At 38.1% G+C, this 16,891-nt stretch overlaps 1 protein-coding gene across 2 annotated transcripts in view; it reads right to left on the minus strand.

Moving 5' to 3' along the window:
• The window catches only part of CYFIP1 (cytoplasmic FMR1 interacting protein 1), a 46,113-nt gene that overhangs the window by 17,421 nt on the left and 11,801 nt on the right, over nucleotides 1-16,891 (minus strand). Inside the window, exons 5-23 of one of the 2 annotated variants that reach the window (XM_053455185.1) lie at nucleotides 16,234-16,335; nucleotides 15,614-15,795; nucleotides 15,195-15,291; nucleotides 14,388-14,516; nucleotides 13,161-13,265; nucleotides 12,170-12,261; nucleotides 11,522-11,639; nucleotides 10,692-10,814; nucleotides 10,387-10,512; nucleotides 9,317-9,483; nucleotides 8,796-8,943; nucleotides 7,096-7,249; nucleotides 6,378-6,534; nucleotides 6,098-6,194; nucleotides 5,447-5,523; nucleotides 5,261-5,369; nucleotides 4,910-5,029; nucleotides 3,390-3,589; nucleotides 2,871-2,958 (exon numbers count right to left, since the gene is read on the minus strand). In XM_053455185.1, coding sequence (XP_053311160.1) covers nucleotides 2,871-2,958; nucleotides 3,390-3,589; nucleotides 4,910-5,029; nucleotides 5,261-5,369; nucleotides 5,447-5,523; nucleotides 6,098-6,194; nucleotides 6,378-6,534; nucleotides 7,096-7,249; nucleotides 8,796-8,943; nucleotides 9,317-9,483; nucleotides 10,387-10,512; nucleotides 10,692-10,814; nucleotides 11,522-11,639; nucleotides 12,170-12,261; nucleotides 13,161-13,265; nucleotides 14,388-14,516; nucleotides 15,195-15,291; nucleotides 15,614-15,795; nucleotides 16,234-16,335 — 2,391 coding nt within the window. Of the gene's footprint in view, nucleotides 1-2,870; nucleotides 2,959-3,389; nucleotides 3,590-4,909; nucleotides 5,030-5,260; nucleotides 5,370-5,446; nucleotides 5,524-6,097; nucleotides 6,195-6,377; nucleotides 6,535-7,095; nucleotides 7,250-7,560; nucleotides 7,709-8,795; nucleotides 8,944-9,316; nucleotides 9,484-10,386; nucleotides 10,513-10,691; nucleotides 10,815-11,521; nucleotides 11,640-12,169; nucleotides 12,262-13,160; nucleotides 13,266-14,387; nucleotides 14,517-15,194; nucleotides 15,292-15,613; nucleotides 15,796-16,233; nucleotides 16,336-16,891 lie in introns of both variants that reach the window. The other variant, XM_053455187.1, reaches the window with a different exon arrangement.

A 16,891-nucleotide genomic window follows, 5' to 3' on the forward strand; every position in this document is an offset into this window, starting at 1 on the left:
GAATAACTCTTATTAAGTTAGATTTAGTTTATGTATGTTAAATGTTTCCTCCTAATTCATTTCTCGAATATGATTTCAAAATGGTATAAATAACAAAAAAAACATTCTCAGAGCTCAATGAATCTAATGAGGCACTGAAGTCTACCTCAAAAGGACTGATTCTAACCTGCAACTAACAGAAACACTACTTTCAACCAGGTTTTTCCTATTTTTCCATGAAAAAAAATGCTTTTTTTGTTTTATATCAGTTTTGCTGAATAGTAGCAATAGTCTCAAAATATTTGTAACAAGCTTTAACATTAGTAACACATTAAGGTGTATGAGTGCCTGATCAGCTACGTTATGCCATTAAAGTAGATCAAACTGTATACATTGTATATATTGTGATAGCTACTGCCACCCCCATTGATTTCACTGGGAGCGTTAACAAGGAAGAGCAGAAAGAATACTTAAATACACTTCATGGTTTCAGTAGAAGGGGGTCAGAGGAAATGTGAAAGAAGCATGCACCGACTGGAGTGCAGTATAATGTGCACTGGATCCAATGCATAAATGACAACGTGCATTAAAGATGGGGATTATACTGTTCCTTTAGGTGTACGAAACATTTTATAAGACCCCCTTTAACACTGGTTCCATGCAACCCAATTAGTTCAGCAACACATTCTGTATTTTATGTATAAATTTGTTAAAAACAAAAATTAAAAATGAAAAAAGGTTTCCATCTGATGAGTGCCTCCTGGCAAAACCTCCTCTAAACAACAGAAGTATTAAAAAAAAAAAAAAAAAAAAAAAAGAACAAATCTCAAACTAATCAAGCCAGAAGCTTATGGGCGATCTCACATTGCTTCATTTGATGAACTCGGTGGCAGATGCCGATATTGGCTTTTTAATCTCAGCAGAAAAACAAAATAAGATAAAAACTAAATACTACTGTTTGAAAATCAGTAAAGTAGTAGTTCTACTGGGAAGATCGTAAATGTTCTGGTTCCTTATTTAATACCCCTGCCAGCTGCTCTCTGTATGTTACAGTAAGGGTACTTAATCGATCATTTTTAGTTCTTGATTCGAAGTAGGAAGATGCATTAAAGGCCCATGTGTGACAAACGGTTGTGGTTTTTTTGGACAGCATTTTGATGTTGCAATTTAACAGTACTATTGATTTATGAGAGTGTGACTTAATACATATTTATAGTGGAGAAAGGAAACAGACCAACTCATGATACATTTTCCATATAAATAAAAATGTAAAAAGAGTATTAGCACAACCCCAGACTTGAATTATGGAAAAAATGCAGTTATGAATGGTTTTAAGCTTGCAGTTTCTGTGGTATTATTTTACATAAATGTAAAATGTGGTATTATTTTACATAAGCCATTACGGATAACGTAACTGAGCCGTGTGTGCATATATATTTGGTTTGTTCATGACCTGCTCAAAGCAGCACTCTCACGGAAAAAGTAAAACAAAAACAAAAAAACAAAAAAAGAGTTTTGTAAGCGTCGGCAGTAGATGTTTTATGAGACCCCTGCTATTAGAATTATTATTTATGGGATGATATAATGTAATATACACGCAAGGAATTATATTGAGGACAAACACGCACACCTCAAGGAGCACATTCCTCCACAGCAAAACGAAGACTTACATCAGGCATTTATCATGCACCATAGAAGGCCAATTTTAAGGGACAACCTTGTTAAGTAGATTGTACAGTGTTTCAACAATACGATGTTTTGCTTTTATCTGTGATGAGTCATAAATATTTTTGTGTGTCAGTGCAAATGAATACTATACATCTCACTTGGCATTCATGAGAAAGCTTATCCTTTCTATGAACCCGCAGCCCAGCTTATCCCTGAGAAAGTCAGAGGCAGAGTCACCAGCACCAAATCACAATTTCTCATTGCTTTTCTTGCCTTTTTTTAGTTGATATGACAAGATTTAGATAGATTAGTCTGTTAATCTGTACCCAAATCCAGTAAAATAATATATATGTGTCCATAAAATACAATATAAGCAGACACAGTTTAAGATTCTACTCTGCTGGTTCTAATAAAAACTCATGATGAGATTAAAGCCTTTTGCTAAAACCCATTAATTACAGGGAATGATGGACTAAGAGGCCTGGTGTTTTTATCCAAGTACATTGGATCAGATAAGTAAAGTGGATCTGCCACAATTCTCCTGGGTAAATTAAAATAATCTATGCGTATGCAACAAAAAATGTCTACAGAGTATAGGAAAGGGTCTGGATGCACGTGATTTTGCCTCCCATTATCTAACTTCGGTCCTGTTAATTTGTTGACTGTTTATTAAGTCAGGATACCTTTGTAAGGGTGACTAAGGAGAGGAGAAAATGTTGGGACAGGACTGCACCACAAGATACCCCCCAATGTCAATATCCCATGAAATGGCCTTTTAAAGTAAGCATCTCTAAACTAAATTTCACTTATCATATTAACGAGAATTAGTTTGGATTATGAGTGCCGAGTGCGTAGAACAAATTATACCAGCACAGAGATCAAACTTTCTTGTGTTCTGTCAAATGGCATTTCACTATCTGATGGACTTTAGTAAGTCAAAATCAGGACTCTCTTCCTGGGGAAAGGCCAGGAAGAGAGTAAAAATCTAAAAGATGTAATATGCCATTTGTGTGAAAGGTCAGTTTGGGAATGTTGTAGGCGATCAATTATCCCCCCCAAAAAGTTACACATTTCCAAGTCATCCTGCTATCTTATCACATGTCATTGTTTGATCTCTTTGCTGTTGCAATAAGCACTGGTTAACAAGCTCACTTAAACGGTGTTTTGCAAAACACAGCAAAGCATACCGAATAAGCCTAATTTATAAGAATGGACCAACAAACCTTGGAGCCATATAAATACTGTGGCTGGGCATTCGGCTGCTTGTCACGCTGAAATTCCTGAGAGAAGGGAAGCACGGTGCGCACAAACCTGGAGAAGTGAAATAAAGTACACCTTGTGAGTTACACATTCCAAAGGACACACTATTAGCAAATGCTCAGGAAAAGATCAATCAGGAATGGACCATGACAGCTCTCCTTTCATATTCTTGTTCATCATATCCTGCAAGCTGAGAACATACAGCTGGGGAAAAGGGTTATTGCGGCTTGACAAAAATATTGGTTTCCTCATTACACAGAATACAGACCGGATTGTTGTAAACTACAGCCTATGAAGTGTTTTAGGACTAAGCAATCAATTGCAAATTCCCTTTATAAGCATGCTTTTTGGACTGGACTGCAGCCTTTTAAAGGCACCAAGAAGGGCAACAGCTGACATTAATTTAACACAAAGTAAAATCGTGGCTACCCAGCTCCTGCATTATGACCGACCTGCATTGAACAACAGAAGGACCTTCTTACCTGTAGGTTGACCCATTGTAGCAGTAGTTAGGCAGAAAGTCATAGTTGAGCTCCCAGAAGACGTGGAGGGTGATCCTACCATAAGGAGCAGACACATTATGATTTGCCTCCCGAAACATGGCATCAAAACTGTCAAGGGTCAGGTATTTGCTCAACAGTTTGTGTGTCATTCGGTTTACTTCAATAAGACCATCCAGTTCCTACAACAACAAAAAATCAAGATTGCAAGTTGTCCAAGCTTTAAAAGTTAGTCTATAAATTTCACACAAACAAAACTTTGCATCCGCTCCCTACTCAACCATGGATATCCATGATCTCAACATGATAAAACAAACTTTACATTAAAGTATCGGCACTCTGTATAACCAAAGGAAAGTTTTCAAATACAATGATAGACACAAACAAAATTCAACTACTGAGGGATGCACAAAAGTTATCATACACATTAAAAAGAGTCCCAAGATCATTTATTGCATATTTCTTTTATTATTATTTTTTTGTCCCTGGGTACTGAATGATGCACACAGAAAGAAATACTCTGCAGCTGCCATGTCCACATACTGGGACACAAGGATTATAAAATGACAAGTGTCCAGTCCTAAAATTACAAGTGCTGCTAGAAAACTATTATTAAGTCACAAGCCTTGTAATATCAAAGATTACATTGCAGCAAATGTAACAGGGAAAACAGCTGCCGTGTAACCGAACCTTGAACATCACACAGTAAAGGAATGCTACACATGGACAACGCAATGTCCGAAGGACAGAAGCCCTATCATTTTAATGTAGACCAACTATTTTCATGGTCTTAAGCCATTTTAAAGAATGCTCACATTTCCATTGCAGTAGACGTGGACTAATTGCTTTTTTTTCCTGTCTGGGGATTAATAGAACAATCTTTATCCAACCTTATTAGAACACTTTGAGAATTCATGGCCCAAAACACAATACATGTTTCATTAACTCCACAAATCACGGGCTTAAATGAATATGAGTTTTCCCAGGAAAGAGTCTCAAGCACATTGAAATCATCAAAAACTATATGTCCCTTATTTAACTAATGTATACCCTGTTTTTATAATCATAAGACCAGATAGCTTCTCAGTGATCTATGTTTAGGGAATCAATGCCTGCTAGAGTAATACATACATATATATCTTTGATAACCAGTCACAAGTATAGCACTAAGAAAAATACTAGTCATCACAAATGTGTGTGTATATTAGGAGTGGTGGATATCCGAGGAGGTGAGAATAATGAAATTAAGTTAATGTAATGTAGATTTATGGGGAAATAGGAAATACAGAGATAGTGGTAATATAATTACATAAAACTGCTGACAGTTTGAAAGTCTCTAAATTTGATAAAGGACGTGTATGAAGCGAAAGGAAAAACATTTTGAATAAAATATACAATCGGCAAGTTATGAACAGACAGTTTATCATTTGCATCATAGGCACAAAAACTCGAACCTAAACAAAAGTAGGCTACTGTATGTACGACCATGCGCTGTGACTTACAACGATGGAAGTCAGGTCCTCACTCTCAAAGCGCCCAATGGCCAGCTCCAGCGACTTGTACATGGCTGCTGTAATCCTCTGAGTGATCAAACGATTCAGATCAATCGATCTACCTAAAAGCTAAAGTTACAGCACCGTGTTACCAATTAATGCAAATATAAAGTACAAAACATTAGGTAAAGTTTGATGCACAGGCTTTAACATTGAAAAACAAAGAAAATACTTTGCAGACAACATAAGGTGACAAAAAACGCATTTTTTCCACAATATTCATGGAACGTAAGGCAACATTTAGGCTAAACCCATTATTTCTTGCACCTTCTTATTCTTACAAGTTATTTAAACCCTCACCTGGACGTGCCGTTGCTTCAGCAATGTGTCGTAGCGATTGGATGTTGGCTGGGAGAGGTTGACTCCTTGGTTCTTACAATCTGCTCGTAATCTTTTATCTAGAAGGAGACTGCAAGATTGAAAGCAAGTCAGTCTGTAATCTCTGCAACTCGAGCGGGGCAGAATAACATTTATTGGGACACATACCTCCCGGCTACAGTTTTGAATTGGGCAAAGATCTGGTCAGCCAGCTTGTAGACAAACTGGTCAAAGCACAGATTGACCTAGAGAGGGTATAAAACAGCAAATTAAAAACAAACATGATATCAAATGCAGCTATTATGGTTTCTTGACTGTGTGTAGGACATACAGACTTTAATTATTTTAAATATTTATTCAAAAATCTTACCATTTTAAAGTATGACACACTTTAGTGGATTGATTATCTATGGGGGGGTGCTACAAGCATAATTAGATCGCCTAAATACAGATCAGGGAACATTTTTGAAGTTGGATGTTATTAACATGACATATTTGGATTACTTGGCCTGCTGCTTGGTGCATATTATTGGGTATTGTCTCTGTTTCAACATGTCTGGCCATGACATAACATGCACTGTAATTTGATCACTAAAAGACACCGTTGCCCCTGTTCTAAATCTTCTCATTTAAAAATGATACAGGAACACATTTTGGCTGATATTTTATCAGAGTAACTTGGATTTACCATAACTTTGGCGCATAGAGAATATACAAAATCCTCATCAACTGTACCGATACCTTAAATGCCTGGCGAGACAAGGGAGGTTTGTAAACCTTCCTTCCATACGTGTAACACCGCTCTCAAATCACATTTACCTCAGCCTCAATCTCATCGTAAAGGAACTGCTTCTTAAACTTTGTGAGGGCATAATTTGCACTGTCGTTGTACAGATCCAGTGAATATAGGACATATCTAGAAAAAAAAAATAAACCACGCTCAGAAAAGCTAACATTTTAAGTTAAATCTATGTAAAATATAGTACCGTACCAGCCATGATGATCTCATATAGACATATCATATGAAGTACTTTAAACGCTAGCATTTAGCGTGAGCAGAAAAGCGAACGCATTGAATGTATCATTTGCCAATTCTTACTCCATCATGGAGGCTTCCTTCGTCTCCAGAATATGATCAGTCAGTATCCAGGGCATGGACATCTCAATAGGAAACTGAATTCTGCGACCCATGGTTAGCTCCAGGAAGAACTCTCTAAACCACAGCTGGGACAGGTCACAACACTGCTGTAAGGTCTCTTCAAGAGGAGCAAGCAGAGGCAAGCATTAATCAGACAGGCATGAAGTCTCATTAGTGATTTTGTTTCATCTATTTATACATCAATTTTAGAATGCATAATGTGTTTAGAAAACTTAATGTATGACTTTTCTGTAGGAAACCTGTGAAACAGGTCCCTTTCTTTACTTTCCAGCTCTATGCATGCTACAGCTGGCATTACTTCTGCCCCAATTCTGGTATTAATAATATGACAGCATCATTTATCTTTATTCAATTCAGACTTTGCTTAAATAAATCTTTCGTTTTCCCGTCACAAAAACGACAGGAGGGAACTTTGAAGAGCACAATATGTCATGTAAAGAGGTTTTCAAAACTGCACCTAAATGTTGGTAAACTTATGTTTATTTAAATATCTCCTTAAATGTGCAAGCAGGTATATACTTTAGCAAAAAAGTTATATGCAATGTTTATGGAACAAAATGAAGAGCAACCATGTAACAGGCAGCATTTTCTGGATCGTGTAGTTAGCTGCGTTGGGCGGACGTACCAACGGCGCACACCGATCACGCCATAATCTTACCACTGAAGTTAAGCAAATGTGTGTAGAAGAAAGATTCGCGGTGGAATTTTTCTATGTCCAAAATGGTGGGACCTTCTAGGCTACTTCTCAGCGTTTTCTTGGAGCCACTTTTTTCAGCAATGAGTGACTCTAGCATGGTTCTCACCATGTAAAGCTGTGTCATTAAAAGGGAGAAGCATTCACAAGAGGGCAGATACAGAGAAAACGGACACCCCATATCAACGCCTGGCTTAGTAAACAAGGAGGCTGTCCAACTTTATACAATTCTTGTATGGATGTGATCTGCCAAAAAACATGCATAATGGCCATTTTTTGTACTTAACAAGCCTGGGAAAAGATACATCATAGAATGCATAATCTGCATACACATGTTTGTGTGCAGACACAAAAACACAGGGAATTTAAAAAGGTGGACAGCCGAGTCTCAAGCACACAATACAAGGGTAATACAGAATATCGTCTTACCACCAAAGTTTAAAAGAGTTGGATAGGAGTAGGACTCCCTCAGAAACTTTTTTACCACATGCAACAACTTTTCCATTCCAAGTGACTTGAGCTGTTTGAACAGCTCTGGGGAGTTCAAGGACTCCGCCATTGAGCGCACCATGAAGAGCTGAAAACCAAGGTGAAAGGAGAAATGGCAGGCGAGAGCATAGAATAAGAGAGAAAAGATAATGGAGAAGGAGGTGTTGGTAAAGAGGAGAAGACAAGAAAACATAAGTTAGTATATTAGGGGAAGCAGAGCAACATCTAGCGCGTCTTAAAATGTTTTCTGACAGGAACGGGGCAATTCCCTAAACTAATTTCTGTTAAAGACCCCTAAATATGTCTTTATCATGAGTATTTTTTATAGCTGCATCACTATAAAAAGTGTAGTTATATTTATGGTTGGAAACAAAGCTGTCTTTGTTGTTTGTCTTGACGGGTGCTTTAAAATGCTCTATTGTTCTAACTCTTTCGTTGGCACACATTGTCCTTTCTAGTGAAAAGAGAAGAGACAAGTTGCAGGAGGCACCTGTGTAGAATCGTATTAAAGGGATAATTAAGACGTTGATTACAAAATTCACAGAACGGAGATGTAGATTAAGTAAGGAAGCAGGGCTTAGTATAGTTACCAGAGCAACATAACACATGTGTCCTTAACAGGAAAGCAACACAACGAAGACTGCTGAACAGTATCCAAAGGATACAACACACCACTGCTAGCCATCACGAGCAAGCCAAAGAAAGACAGAGAGAGAGAAAAACATTGGTGGTAATCGATCCAGAACCCAGATTAAAACGCTTCAGTCCTTAAATTATTTGCTGAAGCAGATAAAAATAATTGAACCCCCCCATAACCCTCCATTTTCTTAAAGTTACACAATGCAATTAAGCACTACAAATTATAAAAAAAAGAAATCAAATTGTAATAAAATAATGAGGTGAAAATGCATGCATCAATTGATTTAACATGGAAACGGGGTTACACAGCCCTTTCTGAATTCTACTATATAGCCTCAATTCTAGTATTACAGGAGGACAACTCTTACACCACTGCTGGTTACATATCTACCTAGATAACACAATTGTATTAAAATACTTTAAGCGCCCTAGAGCCTGGCCGAGACTTATCTTCCGCTTAACGCGCACTACCCTTCTCATGAAGCACTAAGTAAATCTGCAGCAGAGAACGATGGGACGTGTTGGAGTAGAAGTACCTGGGTGCTGGAGGGTCCCACAGCACGTCTTGGAACTTTGATATCAAACCCAGTCTTGGGGTCTTTCTCTCCTTTGAGGGCAGGGTCATTAAAAGGCTCACGCCCTGCTCCCCAGTCACAAACAGTTTTCCTGATTGCCTGAAGAACACTACAAAGGGAATGAGGGAATGCGTTAGATCACGTTCAAGGGAAGTCCAGTTTTTCTAAGACAGTTTTGTTGTTAATCAATAAATCTTATAAATTTTATTATCTTTCATCAGCCAATTAGTGCAACAAAAACAGGATCATGGAGGGGGGCTTGCTCTGCATCTCTAGAGCTGCAGCTTCTCCTAAAATAATGCAATTTTACATAGTTGGTTTGTTTTACAGGTTGAACGATGCATACACTTGTATGCAAGATTGTACATCTTGTGGTTTATTTATGGATTTTTCATATATGTTTCTGGGGGATTTTTAAAAATATAAAATGGGTACTGGAAAACACTTATGAAATAACAGGATGTATGCTAGCCGATTCCCACCTCTGTATCACATTCTTCTTCTTCTTGATAGCTTGTCTCAGGGGTTCTCGTAATGTAACCTGAGCAAAGTCCTGAAGGGCAGCATATATAGTGTGCCTGATCGCATGGTTAAATACACTCTCCATTCGGCCCATGAGGACTTGAAGACCTTTAATCATTGCAATGACCTACAAAAAAAAGAGAACGTGTGCTACAAAGTAAATATCAAAGTCATATACCAGCCAAACCGTAGCTATATGGAATATGCAGAACCATTTGACTATTATAACAAATAGACACTAACGTTTAGTGTTAGAGAAAATCTAATATAGAGGGGGTAGTACAAACATTTTAAGGAAACCAGGAAATACAACTTTTTACAAAATTGGCAAGGCTCATTAAAACGCCCTGGGTGGGACACACATGGTCCACTTTTCTCTGTTTAATAGTAATTCAGATTGTTCCAGTGTAAACCCTAAAATAGAACCTCATTTCAGAGGTTAACAATGTGGCTAAACATGTCAGCTAGTTACACCCAAACCCTCTTAGTTGTTACTGATGTTCTTCTATTACTGTATTCCCGCTGGCTAGCAAATAATCTTGGAGGCCTCAATAACACCCATCCATTCCACATACTTTAGGATGTGTTCAGTATACACATTTGATACATTTTAGATTTAATTTCTGTAATAACCTTGAAGTTGGATGTTTCCAGAAATAAAAATTTCATATTTTAATATAAATAGTAAAACTGCCCTGAGGCTGTAATGTAGTTTTATTATGAGTAGAATTAGGGAAACAATGTAATACTCCAAATAGAAATTATTCTTCCCATGTACATTATATAAAGTCATTTTATCTCTCACATCATAAGGGATGAGGTTTCTTTCCAATACATTAAACTCCTAAAGTAGTACTGCAACAATCATCTCCTACGGCACAGAACCACTATTTATGCCCCAACTACGGAATAGGCTTTTAAGTTTTGCCAGCATCCCATAGTTGCTACAAGAACAGAAAACATGTTATTGATCCTGGCTTGTTTTAAGATCACACATATATTATGTCATTTAAATCATGAAGGAACATACTTCAACCAGAGCAAATTTCTCCTCGCTGGTGTAGTTGTACCGAGTGGCTCTCTCATATTCCTCGGCATTGTCTGGACAGTCTTTGTTAGAGTATTTGTCAGTTGGGTGCACAAGCTTCCATGAGTACTGTTTAATGTAAGAAACAGGAACATGTCACATAAAGCCACAAGGGTATATCATCTGTCTATTATTAACAAGCAGGCTTATCTAAAACGTTTGAGAGATCGGACATTGTGTGTTACTGAAATACGGTGCTTGTCAGCATAGCAAGATTCTAGGAGTTTCTTTTCTCCAAGAAGACGTACCACTTCCATGACATGAGCACTCCACTGGGACAGGAGCTGCAGTCCTTGAAGAGCCAAGTCAAACAGTTTCCGGTATTCTGCATCAGTCTTCTGGGCCTCTTGGCGGCCAGATCCAGTCACCACCTTGTTTTAATTAAGTCATGTAAAATATAGGATATCAGAACATTCTGTATTGTGTCAACATTAATTTATTGGACACATTATTTGGTACAGAACATGTAAAAATAGAAGTCGATCTGCACATCCAACAAGCAGATTCTGAGACAGACATCCACTGACGTCGTATTGGGAATATATACTCTATATTTAACCCATGACAGATAATTACTACTTGCCTAAGATCATTTTAAAACACACACACACCCTCCATCATATAACTTGGCTTCAAGCTACTCAGTAGTGAAGGAGTTACGGGCTTACATCTGGCTGCGGATGCCTACACAAACGCATGTTCTAGTGAAAACAACAAACAAACGTCAGCAGTTGAAGGTTTTCTCTACTGAACAGCTCTGGCTTTTGTTTGCCGATTGATTCAACCTCGCCAGTCTTCACTGCATCGCTAAATGCCACCAACAGAATGTGTTCCCATCAGTCACCTTGCAATCCAGTTACACATGTCGACCCCTCTCTCCTCGCAGTCCTTTTATACTTGTACGTATTTAAACAATGTCCTTGCTTCCAGGAACGTTTACATCTGACCTTACCACATTATAATAAATATGTTCTTCACAGCCACGCTAATTACTGAAACAGGTTGCCCAGTTCATTGTGATTAGGACAGGACATTATCAAGAAAACACGCTTAAGGGAGAAAGCAGAACAGAACAAACCTCACTATTGCTGTAACGGGCCAGCTCAGAGATAAAGCGCATGTGGTCTTCCCTGATCTGGATCATCTGCTCACAGATGTTGTACTGTGGACTGCTGCTAGAAGAGGTGCAAGTCCACCTGGTTAAAAACAAACAGCAAGATTTAATATGAAATATGAACATATATACATTTTTATTTTACATGTATGACATCTACATTGATGCAAAAAACACACTAATTTTGAATATCTGTTGCACATGTATAAAGCTAAGGACTTATACGTTAGGGATGGAGTATATATACATTGAACTGGACATCATAACAAGAGGCTAGTATATAAATTCAGGGTCAAAAGGATGATAACCGTAGTTAATGAGCTTCTACCACGGGATAGCTTATTATCATGGGGGTGTTAACAGCCAGGTGTAAAATGTCATCCAGGCAGTCGAATACAATAGACACAAAGCAAAACAAAAAAGAATTGTTAATATTTACCCAGGCATCGTTTTCTCCTGTTTAAAAGGGACTGCTTTATAATGTGTTCAATACACACTAAAAATGTAACAACTAAAAAAGTAGCACAACACAACACTGGTGTCTTTTAGTGAATGAAATGTGGTGGTTTAAACGAATAATCACAGTAAAGTCGTGTAACACAGCACACTCACCTCGACTTGTTCTCCTCGTAATGTGCACTGGTTTTAATGTATCTCGCCAGTTCGATCTGCATGTCTCCGAATAGCGGGACCACCTGCAGCTGCTATTTTCATAAATGGGGTGAAAACATGTTGGATGTTACTACTGAGAAGTGCACACCACGATGGTAGCAAGCTGGTTTGTCCTAGTAGCCCAAAAAACACAGATCCCAGCACTTTCAAATCAAATAGCCGGAAGCACTGTTCCACAGGATTATGCATATTATTCTGCGTCTACACCCTTGGCTACAGTGGGGTAGATTAGACTCTGCATTCATTGAGTGAAACTCTCCCTGTTACCTGCCAGATCCGAACAGACACTACATGAACTTACTGAATGCCCATGAGTGACTGGTACCTTCAAACAAATATATATGTGGCAGTAAAAATAGAGAACACCTGCATAGACATCAAACCAAACATTATTACATTGATCCTTTCCATTTAAAATCAAGTACTTGCTCTGGAGCAGGGGTACCCAAAAGGTCTCAATCTCAGTAGCTGATGTGGAGTCAAAAATAATGATGCCCAGCTAGCTTAGATGTGATTCATCATCACAGCAGTTCTTTTTTCATTTTAAGCAGAATCATATCAATATGCTTCAGCATGTTTAACCTTTTGAAAAGCAAAGCAATGCTCACTTCTTTTAGGTGAGGCATAAAAGCAAGCCCTCGCACCAGTTTGAGGTATATTCACTAAAGGGAGAGGTTACTGGGGAGTTGTACAATCAACTCTCGTTTTAATATTCACCATGAAGTTCCAACACTAGCAAGTTTTTCCCGCAAGAAGGACTGAACTGGTCCTGCGTAATTCAATAGATGGGGAGACTCTCTGATTTGTGTTAATTTCCTTTTAAACTAGTCTGGAATGGCGGAGAGGGGCGGTCAGGACTACATCTAAATTCTATATCACATTCTACATGAATGCAGAGTCTGCCACATTTCTTTGCTCCCAGAGGACATACCTTGAAGAACTTATCTATTTTGGAAAGGTTTATTCTCTTCTTGGCATCTAGCTTGTAAATATTGCTCACGTTTCCATCCATAAGGTACAATCCAAAGCCCATAACCTGGAAAACACAGAATAGATATACATTTGCACTACATTTTTGCAATACGTCAAGTGCTGCCTGATAGATGAATTACAACTGTTTGGAAATTTACCAAAGTTAGATAAATTTGGCAGTGCACAACTCAAACCAACCCAAAAAGAGATGTGTGTGTGCGCGCAACATAGTCATAAAAATACAGGGACTGGCTGACTCAATGGGTGAATTCTTGAACCAGGACAGAGAGCCTCAACTCCCCCCAGGGCTAGTCAGTCCCAGTTTTTTTTCAGGGTCAGGTGTTCAGAAAGGTACCATAACACGCTATTATGTAGCCCTGCAATAACCGAGCAGCTGGAGTGAAATCTGACAGGTAAGCTATTAAAATGAAGGGTTTTTGTTATCATAAGAAATTACTGAGTAACTGTATGTAAGACGTCGATGTAATACTGTATGCTTATTTGTGTTTTGTCTTCTGTTTTCTATTTTGTATCTCTTATATTTTTTATTAGTTATAAATAAATAAAAAGAATTAATAAAAAAAAAAAAAAAAAAAAATGAAGGGTTTTTGTGCATGGGGGTGCACTCAAGGCTGTCCTCTGGGCTTGGGGAGCTCTGGGCTCTTGCTGTCCCTCACGCTTATGGTCTCTGCATGTCCAAGTGATGCGGACTGCTGAGATATGGCATCATATCTGCTCCACTCAAGACATCCACAAATCACAAGCATGATGGACACCTCTAAGAAGCTGCACTGCAAGGACCAATGTGGAAGTCTTGCCTGCCCCTGCCAAATGGCACCCCTGGCCATATAAATGACAGAGCTGCACTGGTATTTTATACTATTGACGTTAATCTGCTCGACTCGCACTGCAAGCGGGGTGAAAAAAAGCTGTGTGGAAGCTGTCAAAGGGACAGGACAATATCTTTCTACTCCTTGCAAGTAACAAAGGATCCGCAACAAGAAGAAAAAAAAAAGCTATTAAGTGCTGTCACGAACAATGTTACCACAAGCTTGCAGATGAAAGCATAACATGGTAATTGCTACTTTCAGTCTTACCTTAGAGGCCTACCATACATTTACAGAAGTTAAACATCTTCCTCTAATTACCCACACAGAATGTGACGGCAGTCTGCATGAATGCTTACTTTTAGGAGCATGTGTTTCTCCCCAGGCGTCAGGTACATTTTATTGTCGTAGTAGTCAACACATAAGTTCACTATATCAGCAAGAAGCTCCTCGTAGCCTGGAATGACTTCCAGCTGCTGCTGCAGTGACTGTAATAACGATAATAATAATATTAATAATACACAGAGCAAGTTAGGTTAACTTTCTGAAAAGGAAGACAATCTGGAGATGAAACATAGCAGGGATCTAAGACAGCATCTTATACCCAAAGCTCAAAAAACGGATACTGAAGTCTGCATCCAAAAACTTTAACTTCAGTATCTCCATCACCATAGTTATTAACCAATCCATCCATCCATTTACAAAAAATAAAAACAGAGAAATGGTGATATCCTATTTCCCTACTTAATGACCAAGCAAAATTAACAAATCCTTGAATTTTTCGACCAAAGCAAAATGTAATACAGACTTGCGGAAGTAGCTCTTGACAAAATATAAGGGGAGGTTGTGGCATGAACTACCGGCAAAGCTGAAAACGCAACAAAACGTGTTGCCATATTGTAAAAATTTGAGGTGATCTGTTCTGGATCTCTTATAGCCTTAATCCCAACATTGATGCAGATAATATGTGATGCCGTTTATTAATCTGCATTATACTTTTGAGGAAGCTGACATTTTGATGTTAACTTTGCCATACAAAGAGTAATATGAAGCCACTGCCAAGTAGACCCACCAATGCTCGTGACTCTCTGATTTGCTCAATAAACAAACCAAAATAACAATTCTATATAAATGTACAGGTGTATGATAATGGGATATTAACTTACCTGCGTGATCTTGTTGTGGTTGGCAAGAAACATGGACAAATTCTGAGATTCTTGAATAGATTGAGGGTCTGCCATTTTTCTCAAAAACTGTGCTGCTCTGTTTTACAACAGTAAAAAATACTAACCATTATAACGGTTTCATTGCATTTATTGCACACAAAAATGTTTTGTTTTTAACGAAATCATTCTTATATTCTAAAAAGTAGCAGTTTCAGAATTGCCATTCCATCTCATGGAGCATATTCATTCTGTAATCGATAGTGACCTAAACTTTACTCATATACAAAGTGTACGGGGGGGGGGGGTGTACAACACCCCCCCAACAATTAACAAGTGCCACTTTAGACCATAAAAGTTAATACGTTCACATATGAAAATAGTAGACAATAGTTAACAATACAGACAACATATAAGCTAACCTCTTGTAGGCTGAATGGTCATTTTTCACACTGCACTTCATGTTTTTTAGCTCATCCAACACTGCAAACATATTGATGAACTTTCCAAGGGTGAGTAGGTAGGCTTCAGACACAAAGTCTTTCCTTCGTTCGGCATGACACAGTCGTTTGACCTCTGCACAGAACCGTTCAGTGGCGTTCCTCTGTTAAAGGAGGGTATGTGTGTAATATATATATTATATACATATAATATCAGTCTTGTATGGCACACAGGATGTTCAAACAAAGTGTTCTACAGAAGGCACAAGAAATTCTATATTATATAAATGTATACTGTGTAAGCAATCTGTGTGTGCAGAATAAATCCCCAAGCTAGTGAACTATTGTTCTGTTTTTCCAAGAATCATAACTGACTTTTAATTAAAAACAGTTCATATAAAAAAAGTATTCTGTCCACAACCCACTGCATGCTAGCCAAGAAGTTATTCACCTATATACATTTTATTAATCATTTAGATTTAAAAATTACAAAACAAAGATACTAGGAGGGCATTATATTAAGGGGGGGATTTACATGCGATATCCTGAGAGATAAGCAGTTTAGTGATGCAGGGCACACAGGCTAAAAACTGTGTGGGTACCTGAAAGTACATGAAGTTCATCAGCTTGGTAACTTCTGGTTCCAAAACCTCCACTGTCTTCTCATAGATTTCCACACGGTTCGGCTGCTCATTGCATTTAACCTAATAAGACAGACATATAACATTCAGCTGCTTGTCAATATTATTGCAGGTAATTGAACTGTTTGCTCCTGCAGTATGGCAGAAGACATCTAGCACTGCTGCAGGTACATGACAATTACATGGGTTTGGATTGCTGCTACGTATGTATGTACATATATTCATATATTCTAAACTGACTTTCTGTATGACATTACGAGAGGTCTCTTAACAGTAGTGAACCCAGGAATGTCTTTACCCTAAGAGACCAAAATGTCTTGGGCTGGCATGGAAAAGCAATAACGGTTTGGTATTGCACACACACAAAGGCTTGTCCATGGCCACACCAACAGCAAAGAAAGCACATATATAAATGACCACAGAGATGAGGCTTGTTAATTTTAATACACCTACACAACCCATATTAATAACTAAATTCCAGAAGTCCAGGTTCTCATTATGTTCTTGGGACCCTATTAAATCTAGGTAATACCATTTATGTTGCCATTGGAGCAATAGATGCTTACTAACCCCCAGCTTTACTTTTATAGTAAAACATTAGCGCTACTATGTGAAATAG

The sequence above is a fragment of the Spea bombifrons genome, chromosome 2, assembly GCF_027358695.1.
Source record: "Spea bombifrons isolate aSpeBom1 chromosome 2, aSpeBom1.2.pri, whole genome shotgun sequence".
NCBI lineage: Eukaryota > Metazoa > Chordata > Amphibia > Anura > Pelobatidae > Spea > Spea bombifrons.